The following is an 18,467-nucleotide window of genomic DNA, read 5'->3' as shown; positions in this document are numbered from 1 at the left end:
ATATATTTTTTTTTTTTTTTTTTATTGTTGTTGTTGTTCTTGTTGTCCCTACTCCGTGTGTAAACTACTTTAAAAGGCATAAACGTTGATGTATATGATAGTCCGTGCTTCTTCTTTTTGTTGTTCATCAAGCTTCGCTTCTCCGACGTCATAGAAGGAACATCCATCTGATGTTGCTGTGTGTTAAGAAGTTGCCTTAAGTTGCTGTTTCAATTCGTTGATTTGCTTTTCCTTCTGGCTTATTATTGTAGAGGATAACTCCAGGAATTCCTGCGAAGGATTCGAGCATTTTATTGTAAATTTGTGGTTAGTTTATTCTCCATTTTGTTCTTTTTATTTGGTTCCTTTTTTTTTTTTTTTTTTTTCATTTTTGTTATGATCGAGCACCCAGTTGTATTATTCATGCTGCAAATCTCTGTGCTAGTCGTATCGCATTTTAGAGGATTTTTAAGTTCATTATTACATGCACTATCTTCATTTGTATGTTCGTCATTACATACACTATCCTCATTTGTATGTTCGTCATTACATACACTATCCTCATTTGTATGTTCGTCATTACATACACTATCCTCATTTGTATGTTCGTCATTACATACACTATCCTCATTTGTATGTTCGTCATTACATACACTATCCTCATTTGTATGTTCGTCATTACATACACTATCCTCATTTGTATGTTCGTCATTACATACACTATCCTCATTTGTAGCACTGACAGCACATACAGTTTACATAATGTAGTAAATGAACTAACTGTTTGCAGACATCTCTGCTTGGAATAGCGGAAAGGTACCGTGTTTATAGTAAGATGAAAACATACATATATGTCCATAAATATTAAAGGTAACTATATTTTTTTTTTTTTTTTTTCAAATTACCTGGAGCTCCTCCTTATCTTGCAATAAGACCTTATTAGTATAAAAAAGATAGAGAAAATTTTTCATTTTTTCATCTTTTACTTTATTTGGTAGCTCTTTTATTATATCGTTTGTTTTCGATATGTTCATTTTTAGCTGCTGATCCAAGCTTGCTTTCTGTGAAGAGGGAAAAAGATGCATTTGTTTCGTCAGCACTTCGGAAGTGTAAACCTAATGTGGCGCTGCTGCTACAAACGCTATTGACACTGGTACCACTATTAATATTGCCATCATTACTATACATATCGCGTTAGTACTTCTGTTTAGTATTACACTTTCGCGCAGCAGCTTAATATCTTCATCCGAGTATTTGTTTATGTTGATTTCCTTGTCTTCAATAAGCTTTCGCTCAAGGTCCAAAATGATCATTTTAATTTTTTTTCTTTCATTTAAAAGCTTTGAAGGAGTGGTATAAACAAAAGGGAAATTGTGATAGTGCGGTGGTACAGTGGCACAACATTACATCACTACAACGAGATGCATTGGTATAACACTACATTAGTACGCTGCTATTTGTTACTACGGAACGAAGAGGGAAATGTGTGTGGAAGTCCATCTCCCACCCTCCCCCAAATCCCTCGTCACTTAAGGAGACTCAGGAAAAATGATAGGAGAATGACAACAATGATGATAACAAAGACTACAAAATGAGTTGTTCGAAAAATGAAAAGAAATATTTTTTTTACTTTTGTTAAATCATATTTCCACTTTTCAGAAGTATCATCATTTTCTTTGTCCTCCGTACTCTCCTACAATGAGCGAATAACATGGCAGCAATGATGAACAGTGGGTTTTGTCATACATGGGGGTGGGTACGGCACGCGGAGTTATATACACATGTATATATATGTATATAAGCATGGAGTGCATAGGAACAGTGGTGCGTGCATAGGAACAGTGGTGCGGGCATATGAACAATGGTGCGTGCATATGAACAGTGGTGCGTGCATATGAACAGTGGTGCGTGCATATGAACAGTGGTGCGTGCATATGAACAATGGTGCGTGCATTTGTGCGTTCCTATGAAAACGAAGGGCTTGCAAGACTACGAGCTGGAGTATAAGATCGCTCCTTTGTACGTTACTGCACACTATTGTAAACTACTCTGCACTGCTGCACACTACTGTAAACTACTCTGCACTGCTGCACACTACTGTAAACTACTCTGCACTACCACACAGTACTGTGCACTACTCTACCCTATGCTATTTTCTTTCTTTTCTTTCTCTTTTTCCTCTTAAACCTTCAACTGAGCGTATTTTTTCTTCAAGTCGTCCAGCTTCTTCTTAATCTGAATATGATTAATATCATGATTGTATATCAAAACTTTGAATCCATCTATTTGTTTTTTATACTCATCATTAAGAGATTTCAAGTTTTGGGAAACTTGCAAGTACTCTTGGAGCTTTGCTTGAAAGCTTTTATTATCTGTAAATAATTTTTCATTTAAAAGTTTTAAGCTATTCACTTCTTCTTTGTAACGATATAATTCTTCTTCTTGGTATTCGTTTGCAGTAATGTTGTTACAGTTTTGTCCATGAGCCTCTCCATTATGAGCCTCTCCATTATGAGCCTCTCCATTACGAGCTACTCCATTATGAGCTACTCCATTATGAGCTACTCCACTGTGATTGCCCCCATTCTGGACATCGTTACCGTCGGAGTTCCTCAACTTTTGATTTTCCCTTTTTAAGACAGATATAATGTTTATAAGTTCTTCCTTAGAGCAGTTTTTTTCATATTCCTTCAAATGGTCATAGTAATCATAATTAGTGGAGCTAGTACTCATGTAATATTCATTCATTTTGTCTTTTTCATTTAATTGTTCTTTTAAAAATTCAATTTCATTCTTTAACTTTTCAATAAGATCAATGTACATGGAAAGATGATGTTTAACAACAATAGCATTCGAAGTAACTACATTTTTTATATTTTTTGCTCTATTTGCATATTTTAAAGTATTATGAGTGTCTTCATATGATAGATGGGAAGGACTTATGTTAGCTATCATAACTGTTTTACAATTTCCACCTAAAGAATCTTTTAATAATCTAGTCAATTTACTATCTCTAAAAGGAATAAAATTTGATTTAGAAGTCCCTTTGCTTCTTAAAACTAATGCATTAATAACATTTCCTAATGCTAACAATGATCTATTAATATTAGCACCTTCTAACATCCTCATTCCTTTATTATTCGTCTGACTAGCTCTTTCACTTCCAGCTAAATCAATAACACATAACTTTCCTCTTTTCGTTTGTTGATAAACACCTTGTCCTTTTTCTGTTTCTTCTACAATAACTTGTAATACACCATGACTCCTTGAACTTGTTTTATTTGCATCTGTGGGTTCTTGGGTTCTATTTCTATTTCCTGTATGAATTAATTCCATAATTTCTTCAACAGATGTAGTACTTACTTCATATATGTTAGAAACAGTTACTCCTTTTATAGGATCTTCTCTTAAATCTAGATATTCATTTGATGGGTTCAACAGATCACATATATTCTCATTATATATTTCAATAAATGAACATTTAACTTTATACTCATGCATTACTTGTAAACTTTTTATTTTTTCAAATAGGTCTTTTAGTATCATCATCATAATTCCAGGTTCATTTTTATATCCTATTATAGTGTGTGTCTTACCTGCACCTGTGGCACCATATGCAAAAACTGTAGAGTTATATCCTTTTATAACTGCATCTATTAGACATTTGACACTATTATTATATACATCCTCTTGGGAACAATTTTCATCGAATACATAATCAAACACGTATTTTTTTTCTCTACTTCTATTTTGTCTTAATACATTATCTGAGTTATCCGAAGGATCCAGAAGTACTACCATTTTGTTATCTAAAATTTTTATAATGTTTTTCGCACCCTCATTCTTTTCACTCACACTCATCGGTCTGCACCTTATCACAACGTTCATATTGTATGTTACATCCCTTTCTCCCGATGGACTACTTTTCTCGTTCTTCTGAGCCTTCCCTACTACTCCAGCAATATTCGTGGGGGAACCTCCTCCAGCCGCATTCACACAGCTAACTGGAGTAGTAGCAGTTACTACCGCAGTAGGAGAGCTGCTACTCCCCTTACGCTCAGTCTTGACCGCACTGGTAGTAGTAGTAGTGGTGGTAGTAGTACTACTGTTACTATTCCGCTTCGCCATTTTGGGAGTTTTAACATTCTCGTTTCCTTTACTTTTTATTTTTATCGCTTTAACAGTTCCCATCATTACAGCTTTGTTTGAGGATGGTCTACTTAGATTTTTAGGCGTTTTTGCCTTGGCTGAAGAACTAATTTTTGAGTTGTCTATTTTTGTTAGTTCGCTGTTTGTAATTTTTATTAAGTTCGTTGATATCTCTTCATCTTCCTCCTGTTCCTCCTCTTTTGAGTAGTTGATACTAGGTGAGTTACAACTACTTTTACCTAAATTTAAATTCGTTAGTTTACTTTTCATAGGATGTACAACTGTAGGAAATCCATCTTTCTGTATTTGTGCATTTGCTTTCGTTTCATAATTGTTTGCAAAACTTATATTTGGTGAGTTACCACTACTGAAATAAGAAGTTTCTTTGGGGGACGCACACTTAGTATAACTTAAGTTGGGGGTATCATCTTGAGTTAATTCTGATTTGTTGGAGGCCCTTCTTGTTAAACTTACACACTTCGTGTGTAATGATATGTAATCTATGCTCGGGAACAAGTCGTTAGAGTACCTTAAACTTTCTGCATCATTACTTTCTAGGTAGTTGAAGTGCGGTGAAACATCACTTAAGGGGGAAACTTCGTTCATAGGGGAGATGTTCTCATTCATAAGGGAGTTAGTCTCATTCATAGGGGAGATGTTCTCATTCATAGGGGAGTTAGTCTCATTCATAGGGGAGTTAGTCTCATTCATAGGGGAGTTAGTCTCATTCATAGGGGAGTTAGTCTCATTCATAGGGGAGTTTGTTCCATTTATAGGGGAAGTCGCATCATTCACCAGGTATTCCTCATGGGTACTACCGCTGAAGGTGTTATGCCTGGCGGAGTCTTCGTTATTCTTGTTCATCAGGAACACATTATAAGCATGTGTTTGTGTATGTATATTTTCATGTGTATTTGAATTTCCATTTGCACAAGCGTGTGCCTGTGCAATGCTTTTCTCACGAAACTGCTGTTTTTCCTTGCCTAGCCCTAACAAATTATTTTCGATATCACAAAAGCTCTTTTTCATTTTTTCCCACTGATTGGACGAAATGACGTTTGTTTCGCTTTTTTTTAAATTTAAAGGACTCATATCGCTCATATATAATTTTGTATTGTTCCCTTGGTCATTATGCACATTCGTTCTATATTTCGCTACCTCTTCATTTAGATAGTCGTTAGTCATTTTGTTTGAAATACATTCTTGAATCCCTCTTTTCGATGAATACATTTTATTTTCTCTACTCGCACCGCTAACATTTTTCACGTCGTCTCTTTTATCATATTTGTTAGACGCGCTTTTTAGCTTATCCCTCTTTTCTACGTCTTCTACTATTTCTTCCGCTTCTCCTTCTTCCACTTCTATTTCTTCCACTTCTACTTCTTCCACTTCTACTTCTTCCACTTCTGCTTCTTCCACTTCTGCTTCTTCCACTTCTGCTTCTTCCACTTCTGCTTCTTCCACTTCTGCTTCTTCCACTTCTACTTCTTCCCCTTTTTCTAATTCTTGTCGTTCTCTCCCCTGGTGTGAGTCTTCACATTGATCTTCCCGTTTTGCTTCCGCATCTGCATGCAACTCATATTGAAAAGACGATTTTTTAAAATTGTTTGCCTTTCCTATAGTATTACATGGGGAAGAATCTATATGAAAATTACTAAGAGAATGTAAATTATTATCAGATGCAAATTGAGAATACATTTTAGATATCTCATCTTGAAGACTCATATTATTATTTGTGTCCGATATGGACTTCATGGAACTATTGAACAGTTTTATATCCTCCAATAAATCTTGAACTGAGCTCAAATTTTGTTCTTCTTTGACTTCTTTAAAGGAATCTTCCATATTGCTTGCTTTGTTTCTATACATAGGGGACAGCCTGCTCTTGTCATAGTACTTCCCTGGGAAATCCGAATGTTCACACTCACAGTCAATATCACCACCGTTGTTGCAACTTCTATTGTTACAGATTCTGTTATTGTAACTGCTATTGTTCAAGTAGCCATTATCAGAACCGCCCACATTGTTAATATATATTTTTATCATATCCTCATCATCTATTTCTCTTTTTTTTTTTTTCTGTTCTCTATTGTATGCACAGCTTGAGCTATCTATAACTGCACCTTCATCAAAATAATTGTTATCTTCATAAGTCATTACATCTTGTAATTTGGTGCATGATTCCTTTTCCTTTACTTCCTCAATATAAGCATTTCTATTGAATGAATGTTCAACAATGTTGGCCAAGTGAACCCTTTGAAGGGGGGTCATATGACTATTGCTCACGCTCGTAGAAACGTGTGAAGAGGGAAAGCTTTCCCCCATGATTCTTTCATGTTTATGTATATTTATATTGTCATCTTCATCATCATTATATGTATTATTATCTCCAATGTAGTTTACTCCGTCAGTTTCACTCCCATGTTCGCTCCCCTTTACACTGCCATTTATGCTGTCCTTTCCGCTAGCCTTTTCATTGTTGTTCTCGTACTCATTTTCATTTTCCGTTGTTCGGTTTGAAATGCAGATTCCCTCTGCTAATTTAGAAGCTGAAGGTATATCAAAGCTTGTGGATTTACTAATATTACTCTCTTCTTTTTGCATCCACTCATTTTCATCATATGCGTTTATCCTTTTACCATTTGTGTCCTCCATCTTTTTTTTTTTTTTTTTCTTTTAAGAATGGTAAGTGGTTAAAAATGAGTACATATTAAAAAGGGGTAGAAAAATAAATCAAGAGAGAGAACATTGAGCGAATACTCTTACCATGCCACAGTAAGCATAAATGTATGATGCTCTTACCGAAACACAGTAAGCACACCAATTGTGAAGCTCTTTTTTCCTGAATATCAATACTTCTAAAAATACAGGTATACAGTGTTCATGATTTAGAGATAAATATAAAGACACGTTGTCCTTGTTGAAAATAATTCTATAACCTCAAATATTTTTGTTGTACATAAAGATGGAAAAAGAAAATGGATGTAAAAAGGGGGAAATCGTAAAGCGTTTCATGTGCTTCTCCCAGTGAAGGAATGGGAAAACCGCATGGACGCATTATATATATTTACGTATGGGTGTATATACGTATGGAGGTATTTACGTATGGAGGTATTTACGTATGAGTGTATTTACGTATGGGGGTATGTACGCATGGGAGTATTTATATATGAGGGTATTTATGTATGAGTGTATTTACATATGCGTCTATTTACATATGCATCTACTTACATATGCGTCTATTTACATATTCGTCTATTTACATATAATTCCATTTACATATGCTTCTATTTACATATGTGCGTATGCGCGCGTTTACATATCTATGTCTACTCGCGTGGGTACACGTAGCACGAGACCCCCATCATGCTATATTTGCATCTTTTTAAAAGAGAATTAACTAAAATAAAACTTACAAGATAAAACTTAAAAGTTGCACTGAAAAAATTAACTGCAAGAGTGGATATTTAGATACTCCAACATTTGCTCACTTGTATTTTCTTTATGTTTAAACGTTCCAATTAGGTAATATATAAGTGAAAAGTAAAATGGGGAACGTGCGTATTTAAAAAAAAAAAAAGAGAAAAAAAGAGAAAAAAAAAGCAAAAATAATGCAAAAATAAGGAAGTATAAGATTAATAAATGGGAAAAGAATGAACAAAAAAAAAATACAAGTTCCCCATTTCAGTTATCACTCTTTGCGATAAATTTCCTTGTTGCGTTAATCTTCCTGCACTAATCAGGTAATTTTTAGTACAATTTATCAAAATACCAAAAAACATGTTATATGTGTAAAACTTTTTGGAGTAAGTTTCATTAATTCGCAGAGGAAAAGTTGAAAAGAAAAAATTTAAAAGAAGGTATCACATGGATTACTAGTTGTGACGTAACATATAATTCCTTTTTCTCCTTTGAGGAACATAATTATGAGGCCAAAAGTATTCGGACGTGAATACGCATATGTACGTGTGCATTTAATATTACGTATGCTTGTAGTATTGTATAAGTGTATGTATTGCATGAAGTATGTATTGCATGAAGTATGTATTGTATGAAGTATGTATTGCATGAAGTATGTATTACATGAAGTATGTATCGCACATATAAGTTCGTACATGTACTTATATATATGTATATATACACATGTACATACGAGAAGAGTTCGGAGTAATAAAATAATTTCTCATGTTCTCACATAATACTTAAAAAAATTATCAAAATTAGACAGGTAAAAATTTGGAAATTCCCACACATATAAGTGCATGTTTATTATATGCATACACATTTATGTTCACATTTATGTGCACATTTACGCTAATATTTACATTCCCACGTGCATATATTTAAAAGATTACTTTACATCTTAAAAGAATAAGTATACTCTTACTCATATTACATAAACAAAAAATATGAAATTACAAAAAAAAATAAAAAGTATATTAACATGCTCATAAAAATAGTGGCGTATTTTATTACATAAGCACAATTTTTATTTCTCCCATTTCGTGGCATTTTGCTATATTTCACTATTTTTTATTATTTGTTTGTATTTTTATGTATTTTTATGTATTTGTTTGTATTTGTTTGTATTTTTATGTATTTTTTTGTATTTTTATGTATTATTTTGTATTTTTATGTATTTTTTTGTATTTTTATGTATTTTTTATTTTTTTTTTTTTTTTTGTAAATTAAGAAAAAATAAACATCGTGATGGTGCAATTCTTTGTGCAAAAAAGGATTTTTAAATTAAAAAAAATAAAACATAAATATGTACGCATATATAATACATACATATGTACATATATACATACATATGTACACATATACATACATATGCATATTTTTATTATATTTATTAACTTAGAATCTTAAGATTAATGTTTGAAATAAAACGAGAAGTCTTGTATTATCCTGTTTTCTTCTCTCTTGGTTTATTTTCATTATGTCATCTTTTCTTCTCCAAAGGGCGGGAAAGACAAAATTATGAACATGGTCATCTAACTATAGACAACATAACGAAAAAAAAAAAAAAAAAAAATGAACATAAAAATGAATATATAAATGAACATAAAAATGAATATATAAATGAACATAAAAATGAATATATAAATTTAAAATACAAAATATAAAGTATAAAATAAAAAACCAAGTTGTCATACGAAAATTAGACAAAAACAAATATAAATATATTCTAAACATAAAATGAAGCAAAATTTATACATGTGTGTATAAAATAGACGAACATGTTACTACACATTGTAAAAAAGGGGAAAAAAAAAAAGAAAAGAAAACTAATCCAACCCCTGGTTGAATTATACATATATTATACGTAAATATGAAGTAAAATCTCTTTACATAAATAAATGAAATTTATTTGTGTTTACGCAAATGCATATATACATATACATCATTTATGTAATGGTTGTATGTAAATGTATACTGTTTTCATTATATTTGAAAAATTTAAATAAAAAAATATACACATATTGTTATCCTAAATGAGGCGGGAATGTAAACCACCACCCTCTAACTATTTGATACGTATATATACATATATATATATATGTGCATACTGCAAAAAACGAAATGACGGATGTCTGAATTTTTCTTAAACAACATATATCAAGAAAAACGGAGCAACCCATTTGTAGATAAAAAAAAAAGAAAAAGGGTTATCTATTCATTTGGGGCTAAAAATTACATAATTTAAAAATTTTCTTTTTAATATACAATTATATTTTTTCCTAATAAATAAAAGTATTGCATGTACGGTTACTTGGTTTTAAATATGTTGCCCTCACATGTGGGGGAACATTTTGGTATATCCCTCTTTTTTTCAAAAAAAATAAAATAAAATAAAAAATTAAAATTAAAATAAAAAATTAAAATTAAAATAAAAAATTAAAATTAAAATAAAAAATTAAAATTAAAATTAAAATTAAAATAAAATAAAAATAAAAATAAGAGGACAAAAATTATACTTTACTGCTTCAGTCATAACAAAATTATTTCCAAATAATTATAACACCTGTACATTATTTTCTTTTACCATGCCTGTATATACATATATATATATATATGTGCACGATAAATATACGCAGTGCCAACCGAAACTTATTAAAATTTTTTGACTTATGTGGTCGCTGGATTTTTTAAAATTTGCAACTCCATGGAAGTTCATTTTTACAACCAAAGATTATATTTTTAAAAGAGTGCAAAATTTGCATTGGAAAAACAGACAAACATACATACGTACATACATATACACATACATACAAATAAATGAAAAAATTACTAAAAAAGATAGGTGTCTTATGGATATTACATTAAACATGCATATAGGCATATATGTACACGCATGTATCTGTGGTATGGTACTTATTATGCATATGCTTACTTCAGTTCCTCTGCAGACCGTCCTTGTATTTTTCCAGTTCGTCAAATCTCAAATCCTTCACCTTTAAAACTTTTCCAAAGCTAAAAAAAAATTCACATGTACGTATGCATGTACGAATGCATGTGTGTACAATGGCACATGTTTACGAAATACCAAGTTGGATACCACAATTTCGACAACTTGTTTATGTACAAAATTTTCCCTCTCGAATACTTCATTGTATAAGACAGCGTTGTTAACGAAATTAAATGAAATATAATGTATATGGTCATACTATTTTTTAATTTTTATTGCAGTTTACAATATTTTACATACTTCTGCAGTATTTTCCGTTATTGTGAATCACTATATACAAACATATACATATAAACTACATATGTCTATGTAGTTTTTTTTTTTTTTTTTTTTTTTTTTTTTTTTTGGGGTGGAGGGGAGGTGACAACCTTTGCAAAGGGCACTGTGGCTGGTTAATTAAGCCATGAAAATATTTCCACATTTTTGGACATATATTTTCCATTTTCTCAATATGATTACTCGTAATCTTGTTCTTTAAATTTGTAAAAATAAAAAACAAAAAGTTAAAAGTTGAAAGTTAGAAATTAAAAATTAAAAATTAAAGATATTTTTGATATACGTACACATACGATATATTAATATGTATGTATATGTACATATATTTATACATATATATTATATGCGAATGGCTTTTTTTTTTTTTTTTTTTTTTTTTACTTTACACAAATAGCAAACTTTAGTATTCTTATATTTTACAATGTACTGATTCATAAACATTTCATAGGTTCCCAACTTTTTTGTCATTTTTATGATTTTATTATTCTCCATTTTTTCCCTTGTGGATATTTTGAAATGCCCTCAACTGATATTCTACCTATCCCTTATGATAACGAAGGGATGAATGATAGGCGATGGACGAACGATGGAAAAGGGAAAAAAAACGAATTAAGGGAATGCTAATACTCTCTTATATTTATCAAAAAAGGTGTTCTAATAATTAAGCCCCACTTCCATAAGCACAAGTTTAAGTAAACTCGCCGAAATTTTTTCAAATTTTTGGCCAACAATTTGTTTTTTTTTTTTTGATTTTACCTGTATTGTTCATAAAAAATATATATTTTTTAAAACAATATTAATATATATATTATTCCATGTAAAGTTCAAAAAGTGCATTTTGTCAAGTACTATTCCGACATTTCAGTTGTTATTCTCTATGTAAAAAATAAATGTGTTATGTTAAGAAAAATTTCCTTAAAGTATATTTATCATCCCAACTACACGTAATTGCAAAAGGTTACATGTATAAGCTACATTTACAGCATGAACTCATAATAAAGTGCTTATATGCTTACATTCGTCAGTTTATTTTGTTTTTTTCTTTAAATATGAGTTAAAACATATATTTGATAAGACGATTGAGAGCATAAAAAGGGAAATACATTTACGTATATGCATGCACATACATGTGCCACATAGATATATATATATATATATATGTGCATGTATATGTACGTGTTAGTTTCTTGAAGCTTCTTTAAAATTGAACGATACTCTTTTAAGATTTTTTCAAAAGGATGTACACAACGTAGTTCAAAAATAGATAGGTGCCGAAAAAAAGGGACAAAATAAGGCTCCACAAAAAAAAAAAAAAAAAAAAAATATAAATATACACGTACATATGCATATACTTATAAATATGTATATGTGCGCACTTTTTTTGTTCACCGAGAAATGCAAAGCCTTCTCCCTTTAAATAAAAGATATGCATCAAACGTCTACTTCCACGTCTTCGCAGGTGTGCTAATATGCATGTGTTTACGTGAATGTACAGATTACCGCCTAGCCACTCTGTAAAACGCAAAAATTTAGGGGCTGCAAGACTGCATTACAGCGTTCCTCGATGTTTTTGTAATAACCCTTTGTTTTAACATATTTGCCAGAAAAATAAATCTTTTTTTCTTTATTTATTATTCGCTCCATATATTTCTTTTCCTCGTTAATAAGTTCACACATGGTAAGAGTAGATACATCTCTGTTGTGTAGAATTTTTGTTTTTAAAATATTTTGATCAAGTTTTAGTTTGTTTTTTCCCTTTTCTGTTTTTGTATCGTTATTTTGTTCATTCTTGCTTTGGGATGGTTCATCTAGAAAATAGGTTTGGAATGCTTGTTCATATCCACTCTGATGTGCAATTAGGATCATATCACTTAGAGATACTTTAAAATTTGGAGCATAACTTACATCAAAGATGGACTTCTTATTGACCCGCGTCGATATTGCCATTGACGATGCTGCCAGTGATGAAGCCTTAACAATTTGCATTTGATGAATATATTTTTTTTTTTCATTGAAATTTATGGAATTGTTGTTTACCCACTTTTTCAACTCATTCAACCTTTCACATACATTCGCTGTTAACAAACTTTTTTTCGTCTCAAATTGAAATGCAGTCGTTGTTATATTCGTTAGAGTTTGTTTCTGCAAACTTTGAAAAGATGGAAATAGATTCGTTTTTTTTTCTGCATAAATTAGGAGGTCCTCAACACAGGGATCAAATACGTAAACCTTCTCAAAAGAGTAGTTGTTCAAAAAATTGTTGTTACTACGTTTTTCGCTCTGGAACGCGGTGCTGTTCGCATTGTTCCCACTATTTGCATTCCTCCCAATGTTTGCATTATTCCCAATGTTTGCATTACTCCCAATGTTTGCATTACTCCCAATGTTTGCATTATTCCCAATGTTTGCATTATTCCCAATGTTTGCATTATTCCCAATGTTTGCATTATTCCCAATGTTTGCATTACTCCCATTATTTGTATTACTCCTATTGTTTGCACTACTCCCATTATTTGCACTACTCCCATTATTTATATTATTCCCACTGTTCGCGTTACTCCCACTATTCAAGCTGCTTCTACTGTGGTATGCACCTTGAACAGAACTTCTTGAGGGATAGGAGGTACCATAGTAAGGTGCCATACTAGACGAAAGAGATAAACTCGTAAAGGATATATTAAACAATGTCATCATGTATAAAATTTTAACACAAAATAGTTTTAACTTATTGGCATCTTTATCTTTATATTCATATGGGACCAAAATATATTTGGGTAGATTAAGATCTCTATAATAACTCTGCTTTCCCCATAGATGTACATTTTTAAAAAAAAAATCATTCATGTAAAAAAAAGAAAAAATATAATTTAAAATTTCATAATAAAAATGCTTTGAATATACATATTTATAAGTGATGACTGCAAACTTTTCATTAATAAAATTCTCTTTCATCTGTTTGACATCCATTTGTCTTTTCCTATAATAATTACTATGACTGTTATGTATTAACACATAATGGATATGTGAATTCGTATTTAAATTTATAATAATTATAAATAAAAAAACTACAAAATAAAGAGTTTTTTGCATAGAATAATTGAGAACTTGTTTCTGTTTATATTCCATATTATCACAGAAAGATAAGAAATCAAGGCAGTAACTTAATTTACAAAAATCATAATCATTAAAAGGAATATTTAACAGATTATCATATATGTAATAATATGTTTGTACATAATTATATTCATTCGCTAGATTAATATAAAAAAAATTATGACAATCTTTTAGTAATTTACTTATAATTTTTTTGTTTTTATTTTTTACATATATCATGTTCAACAATTCAATGTAATTATTATTCGCGTCTTTATAAAACAAATATGAGTTAAGAAGCTCTAAGCTTATGCTCACTACTTTGTTCTTTCCCCTTTTCTTCACGCGGTTTTCCTCCTCTCCATCCATTTCGCGATGGTACCTATCGTAGTCATCAGTGTAGGCAAAGGCCCCCCTTCCGCTTGACAAGTTAGATTGGTGGTTGCGTGCGTCTGAGGAGTTGCTCCTATTATTACTACCACTAATATTGCCTCTAACACTGCCGCTAACATTGCCACTAGCATTACCACTAGCGATACCGCTAATATTACCGCTAATATCACCGCTAATATTACCGCTAATATTATTTTCATTACTATCACGAACATATTTTTTTGTAGCACTGGGTTCCCCCCTATGTATAGAAGCGCACGGCGCTCTGGACGTTTCACCGCTGTAACTGTCGGCAGACATGTTTCTAGAACCTATGCTAAGAAAATAAATGGTATTCAGAATTGCCCTTATATCCCCTTTGTATATATCAATTAGCTTATTAACCGCTTCATTACTTATTTTAATATATTCTTTATCACAAATATGAGTAATTCTACTTTTCAACATCTCTATATTTAAATTCTCTACAATAACAACTTTGCTAATTTTTCGAAGTTCCTTTAAACTTTTATGATATATATCGTTACAAATACATATAATTGGTCTTCTAATAATGCTCCTATTTTTTTTATCTTTTTTATTTAAAAATTTCATTATGCTATCTATATTCTGGTATGTACTAGACAACCCATCTATTTCATCAATAATACAGATATTAGGATTTCCTCCAATTGAATTGTTACACACAATTGATTCTATAAATGGAATAAGTGTTTCTTTGTTTCTATCATCACTACCATTTATTTCGATGATGTTGAATTTAAAATGATTTGATATGACATATGCTAATGTTGTTTTGCCTTTTCCAGCGGACCCACCTAGTAATAATATTCTGTGAAAATCCATATTTTTCTTTTCACTCTCCTCTTTTATTTCATTATTCTGACTGCTCATATTTCTTTCTTTTTTTATTCTATCACTCCACTGCTTTAGCCATAGGAGCACTTCTCTATTGATGGATTCCTCTGTCAACAACTCAGAGAAGAACCTTGCCCTGTATTTTTCAACAAAATTGGTACATTTATCGACTCCATGCGCACGTTTATAGACCACACTTACGCGTTTTCCGTTTACCCCCTGCTCTCCCTCTAATTTTGCTGCTTCTGAGCTTCTATCCTGTTCTACCTGGACAAAGGGATTAATTGATCCCTCCCCTCCGTCATTGTTCCGTTGCTTGTATTGCTCATCCCTTTTTTTCCTTTCCGCTTTTACATTTTCCTCTTCTTTAATTTCTAACAGTACCCTTTCAATCATTTTTCTAAATTCTTTATTGTTTCCTCTTAGTATTCCATGTTTGAAAAACATGGTTTCATCATTTTGTCTAACTTGTTCCTTTGTTGATTGTTCATTTGTCTTTTCCACCTCGGCCTCTACTTTTGCTTTACCTCTACCATTTTCCTCTATCCTTTTTTTCACATACATAGGGGGGTACATATTATTCGCGTCGTAAATTTTTATGTATTCATCTATATCTTCATTGGACATTAGCATTTTCTTTACTTCCCTTTTATTCTTTATATCTATTTGTTCTTTTTTAAAAAATATATCATCACTCCTTAAATTATTTCTGTACACGTACTCTTTTAAAAAATTATAATCATTAAAAATGTAGTAGTTATTAAATACCCTATCATATAAGCAGTTGCTACTTGCACTCTGTTCTGTATTATTTACATCAGTACCTTTTTTTATTATCTCACTGTTATTTATATTTCCTTTTTTCTTCTTTTTCTTTTTATTTAACAGTAATTCGTATTCATCGTATATATCGAATTTTCTTTTATCTCCTCTGTTTACTTTATCTTTTTCTTTTTCTATCTCCTCAATCAAAATATTGTCTATTCCTTCTAAGTCGTTCAGATAGTTCAGATCGAGATTCATTATGACTGGAGAAGTAAAAGGAAAAGGAAAAAAAAAAAAAAAAAAAAAAAAATTGACAAAAATAGGGATGCGACTAAATTGACGAGCTCATTTGAGCGCACAGGTATACGTACCTGGTATACCTGGGTGTATGTGTGTGTGTGTGTTTGTGGGATTGTGTTTACCTATGTTGGCTTGTGTGTACGTTTATGTTTTCCTTTTCTGGGAAGGGGCAATATAAATACGGAATTATTACCACACTAAAGGTACATGCACACAAGAACAGCTAAAAAATGTTAAAAGAAACATTTACTATAAAGTTTAAAAAAAAAAAAAAAAAAAAAAAAAGGAACTGCGTGCGCTTTATTATTAATCCCTCTTAAATCTTTTTTTCGAAATACACCTCCGCAAAAATATTACTATTGCTACGTTACTGCCACTGTTATTATTGTTACTATTGTTGATATTGTTATCGTTATTGTTATCGTTATTGTTATTGTTATCGTTATTGTTATCGTTATTGTTATCGTTATTGTTATTGTTATCGTTATTGTTATTTTTTTTTTTTTTTATTTTTTTTTTTTTAAACGTTGAAGAATGGTTTACTAAAGTGCTCGTTATTGCGTATTAGCACTGGATACTTACAAAGTACCGTGCGGGGAAAAAAAAAAATATTCTTTATATGATTTGTCATGGCAAATAGTTTAATTTTGTTTTCGCCTTATCTTTTGATTTTTACTTTTTCTTCTCTTTTCTTTTATATATTTTTATTATTATTTTTTTTTTTTTTTCGAATATTACCCTTTTTCTTGTCTGCTTTTCCACTTTTCGTTCCTTGCACGCGTTTTAATTATTGATATAAAACGACTAATAAGATATGTGTTACTACATACATTCATCATACTTCGTTTTGTCTTTAATTCATACTTTTTTCAAAACATGAAGAGTAAGGAAGAATATCATCTACATTTTTTGTGATACATGTGCAAAAAAAAGAAAGAGCGCAAAAAAAAAAAAAAAAAAAAAAAAAAAAAAAAAAAAAAAAAAAAAAAAAAAAAAAAAAGAAAAAAAAGGAAAAAAAAGGAAAAAAAAAGAAAAATAAAGAAAAAAAAAGAAAAATAAAGAAAAAAAAAGAAAAATAAAGGAAAAAAAAGAAAAATAAAGGAAAGAAAAAGAAAAATAAAGAAAAATATCATAAAATTGCGGCAAAAAAAGGACGAAAAATATTAAAAAAGATGAGGCAAAAAAAGGAGAAAAAAAAAATACACTGATTATTAAACCGTTCAGTTGTTATTCTTATCTTGCATAAATACGCGCATATATTTTATGTACCTATTCATGTACCTATTCATGTACCTAATCATGTACCTAATCATGTACCTAATCTTGTACCTATTCATGTACCTAATCATGCTCGTATTTATGCTGGTATTTATGTATGTTTTCACATATTAATGCATGTATGCATGCATGTACGTACGTACGTACGCACATACGGGTGTGTGCCAAAATCAAGGAGGGTAAAAGAGTAAGAACGAATTACATATAGGTCCCTATCCTTTCGAGTATGTCAAATAACATAAACATAAAAATTATACATTTATTGTAAGTGCGCATAATTTTCATATAAAACTTATCATTTCCATGTCGAAACAGTTTTGTGGGGATGAAAATATAAACACAGTTTGCATGCATAAGTATGTATGCACAAATAAATGTTTTACCAAACTCCGCATTTTACTTTATTTTCGCAGTGCCTTGTATGTTATATTTGAAGCAGTAAAACATGGTTACGTACAAACATTTTATATGTGCATATTGTATACATGTAAAAGAATATGTGTGCGCACCTACTTTCAAATTTTAAATTGAGCATATGGACCCTTAACGTTTCCCCCCTTTTTTCCTTATTTTTTTTGTTAGTTTTTTTGTTTTTATTTTATTTTTTTTTTTTTTTTTTTTTTTTTGTTTTTTTTGAGCTTTTAAAAATGATCCTCTCTCTATTTACTGTTTCATTTTATAATTTGGAGATCCTTTGTCATACCTCAAGTTGAGAAAAAAAGAAAAAAATATAGTGTCATACAAACATATATATATATATATATATATATATACATATATACATATGACGGTAAAATTAGGAATACTAAAAAAAAAATAAAATTTCCATATAAAACCTTTATAAAAACAAAATTGCAAAAATTATATTCTTGTAAAAAAAAGAAATAAAAATTTTTGCACATAA

At 30.7% G+C, this 18,467-nt stretch overlaps 2 protein-coding genes across 2 annotated transcripts; both read right to left on the bottom strand.

Annotated features, from left to right (window-relative positions):
- Positions 1-290: 290 nt before the first annotated feature.
- Positions 291-6,783, bottom strand: MKS88_000656 (kinesin-8B; the record flags this gene model as incomplete). The annotated part of the gene is made up of 5 exons (XM_067217781.1): positions 291-704; positions 885-1,040; positions 1,137-1,319; positions 1,610-1,672; positions 2,167-6,783. The coding sequence occupies 5 exons, from the start codon at positions 6,781-6,783 to the stop codon at positions 291-293; spliced, it is 5,433 nt and encodes a 1,810-aa protein (XP_067075441.1).
- Positions 6,784-12,379: 5,596 nt separating this feature from the next.
- MKS88_000655 (P-loop containing nucleoside triphosphate hydrolase) lies at positions 12,380-17,121 on the bottom strand (the record flags this gene model as incomplete). Its single annotated transcript, XM_067217770.1, has 4 exons — positions 12,380-16,248; positions 16,428-16,482; positions 16,643-16,827; positions 17,109-17,121. 4 exons carry the CDS (start codon positions 17,119-17,121, stop codon positions 12,380-12,382), a joined length of 4,122 nt encoding a protein of 1,373 aa, XP_067075440.1.
- Positions 17,122-18,467: the final 1,346 nt, after the last annotated feature.

Source organism: Plasmodium brasilianum, chromosome 2 (genome assembly GCF_023973825.1).
Source record: "Plasmodium brasilianum strain Bolivian I chromosome 2, whole genome shotgun sequence".
Classification (NCBI taxonomy): Eukaryota; Apicomplexa; class Aconoidasida; order Haemosporida; family Plasmodiidae; genus Plasmodium; species Plasmodium brasilianum.
Note: the sequence above shows the minus strand (reverse complement) of the source record. Positions and strands in the feature narration are given on the sequence as shown.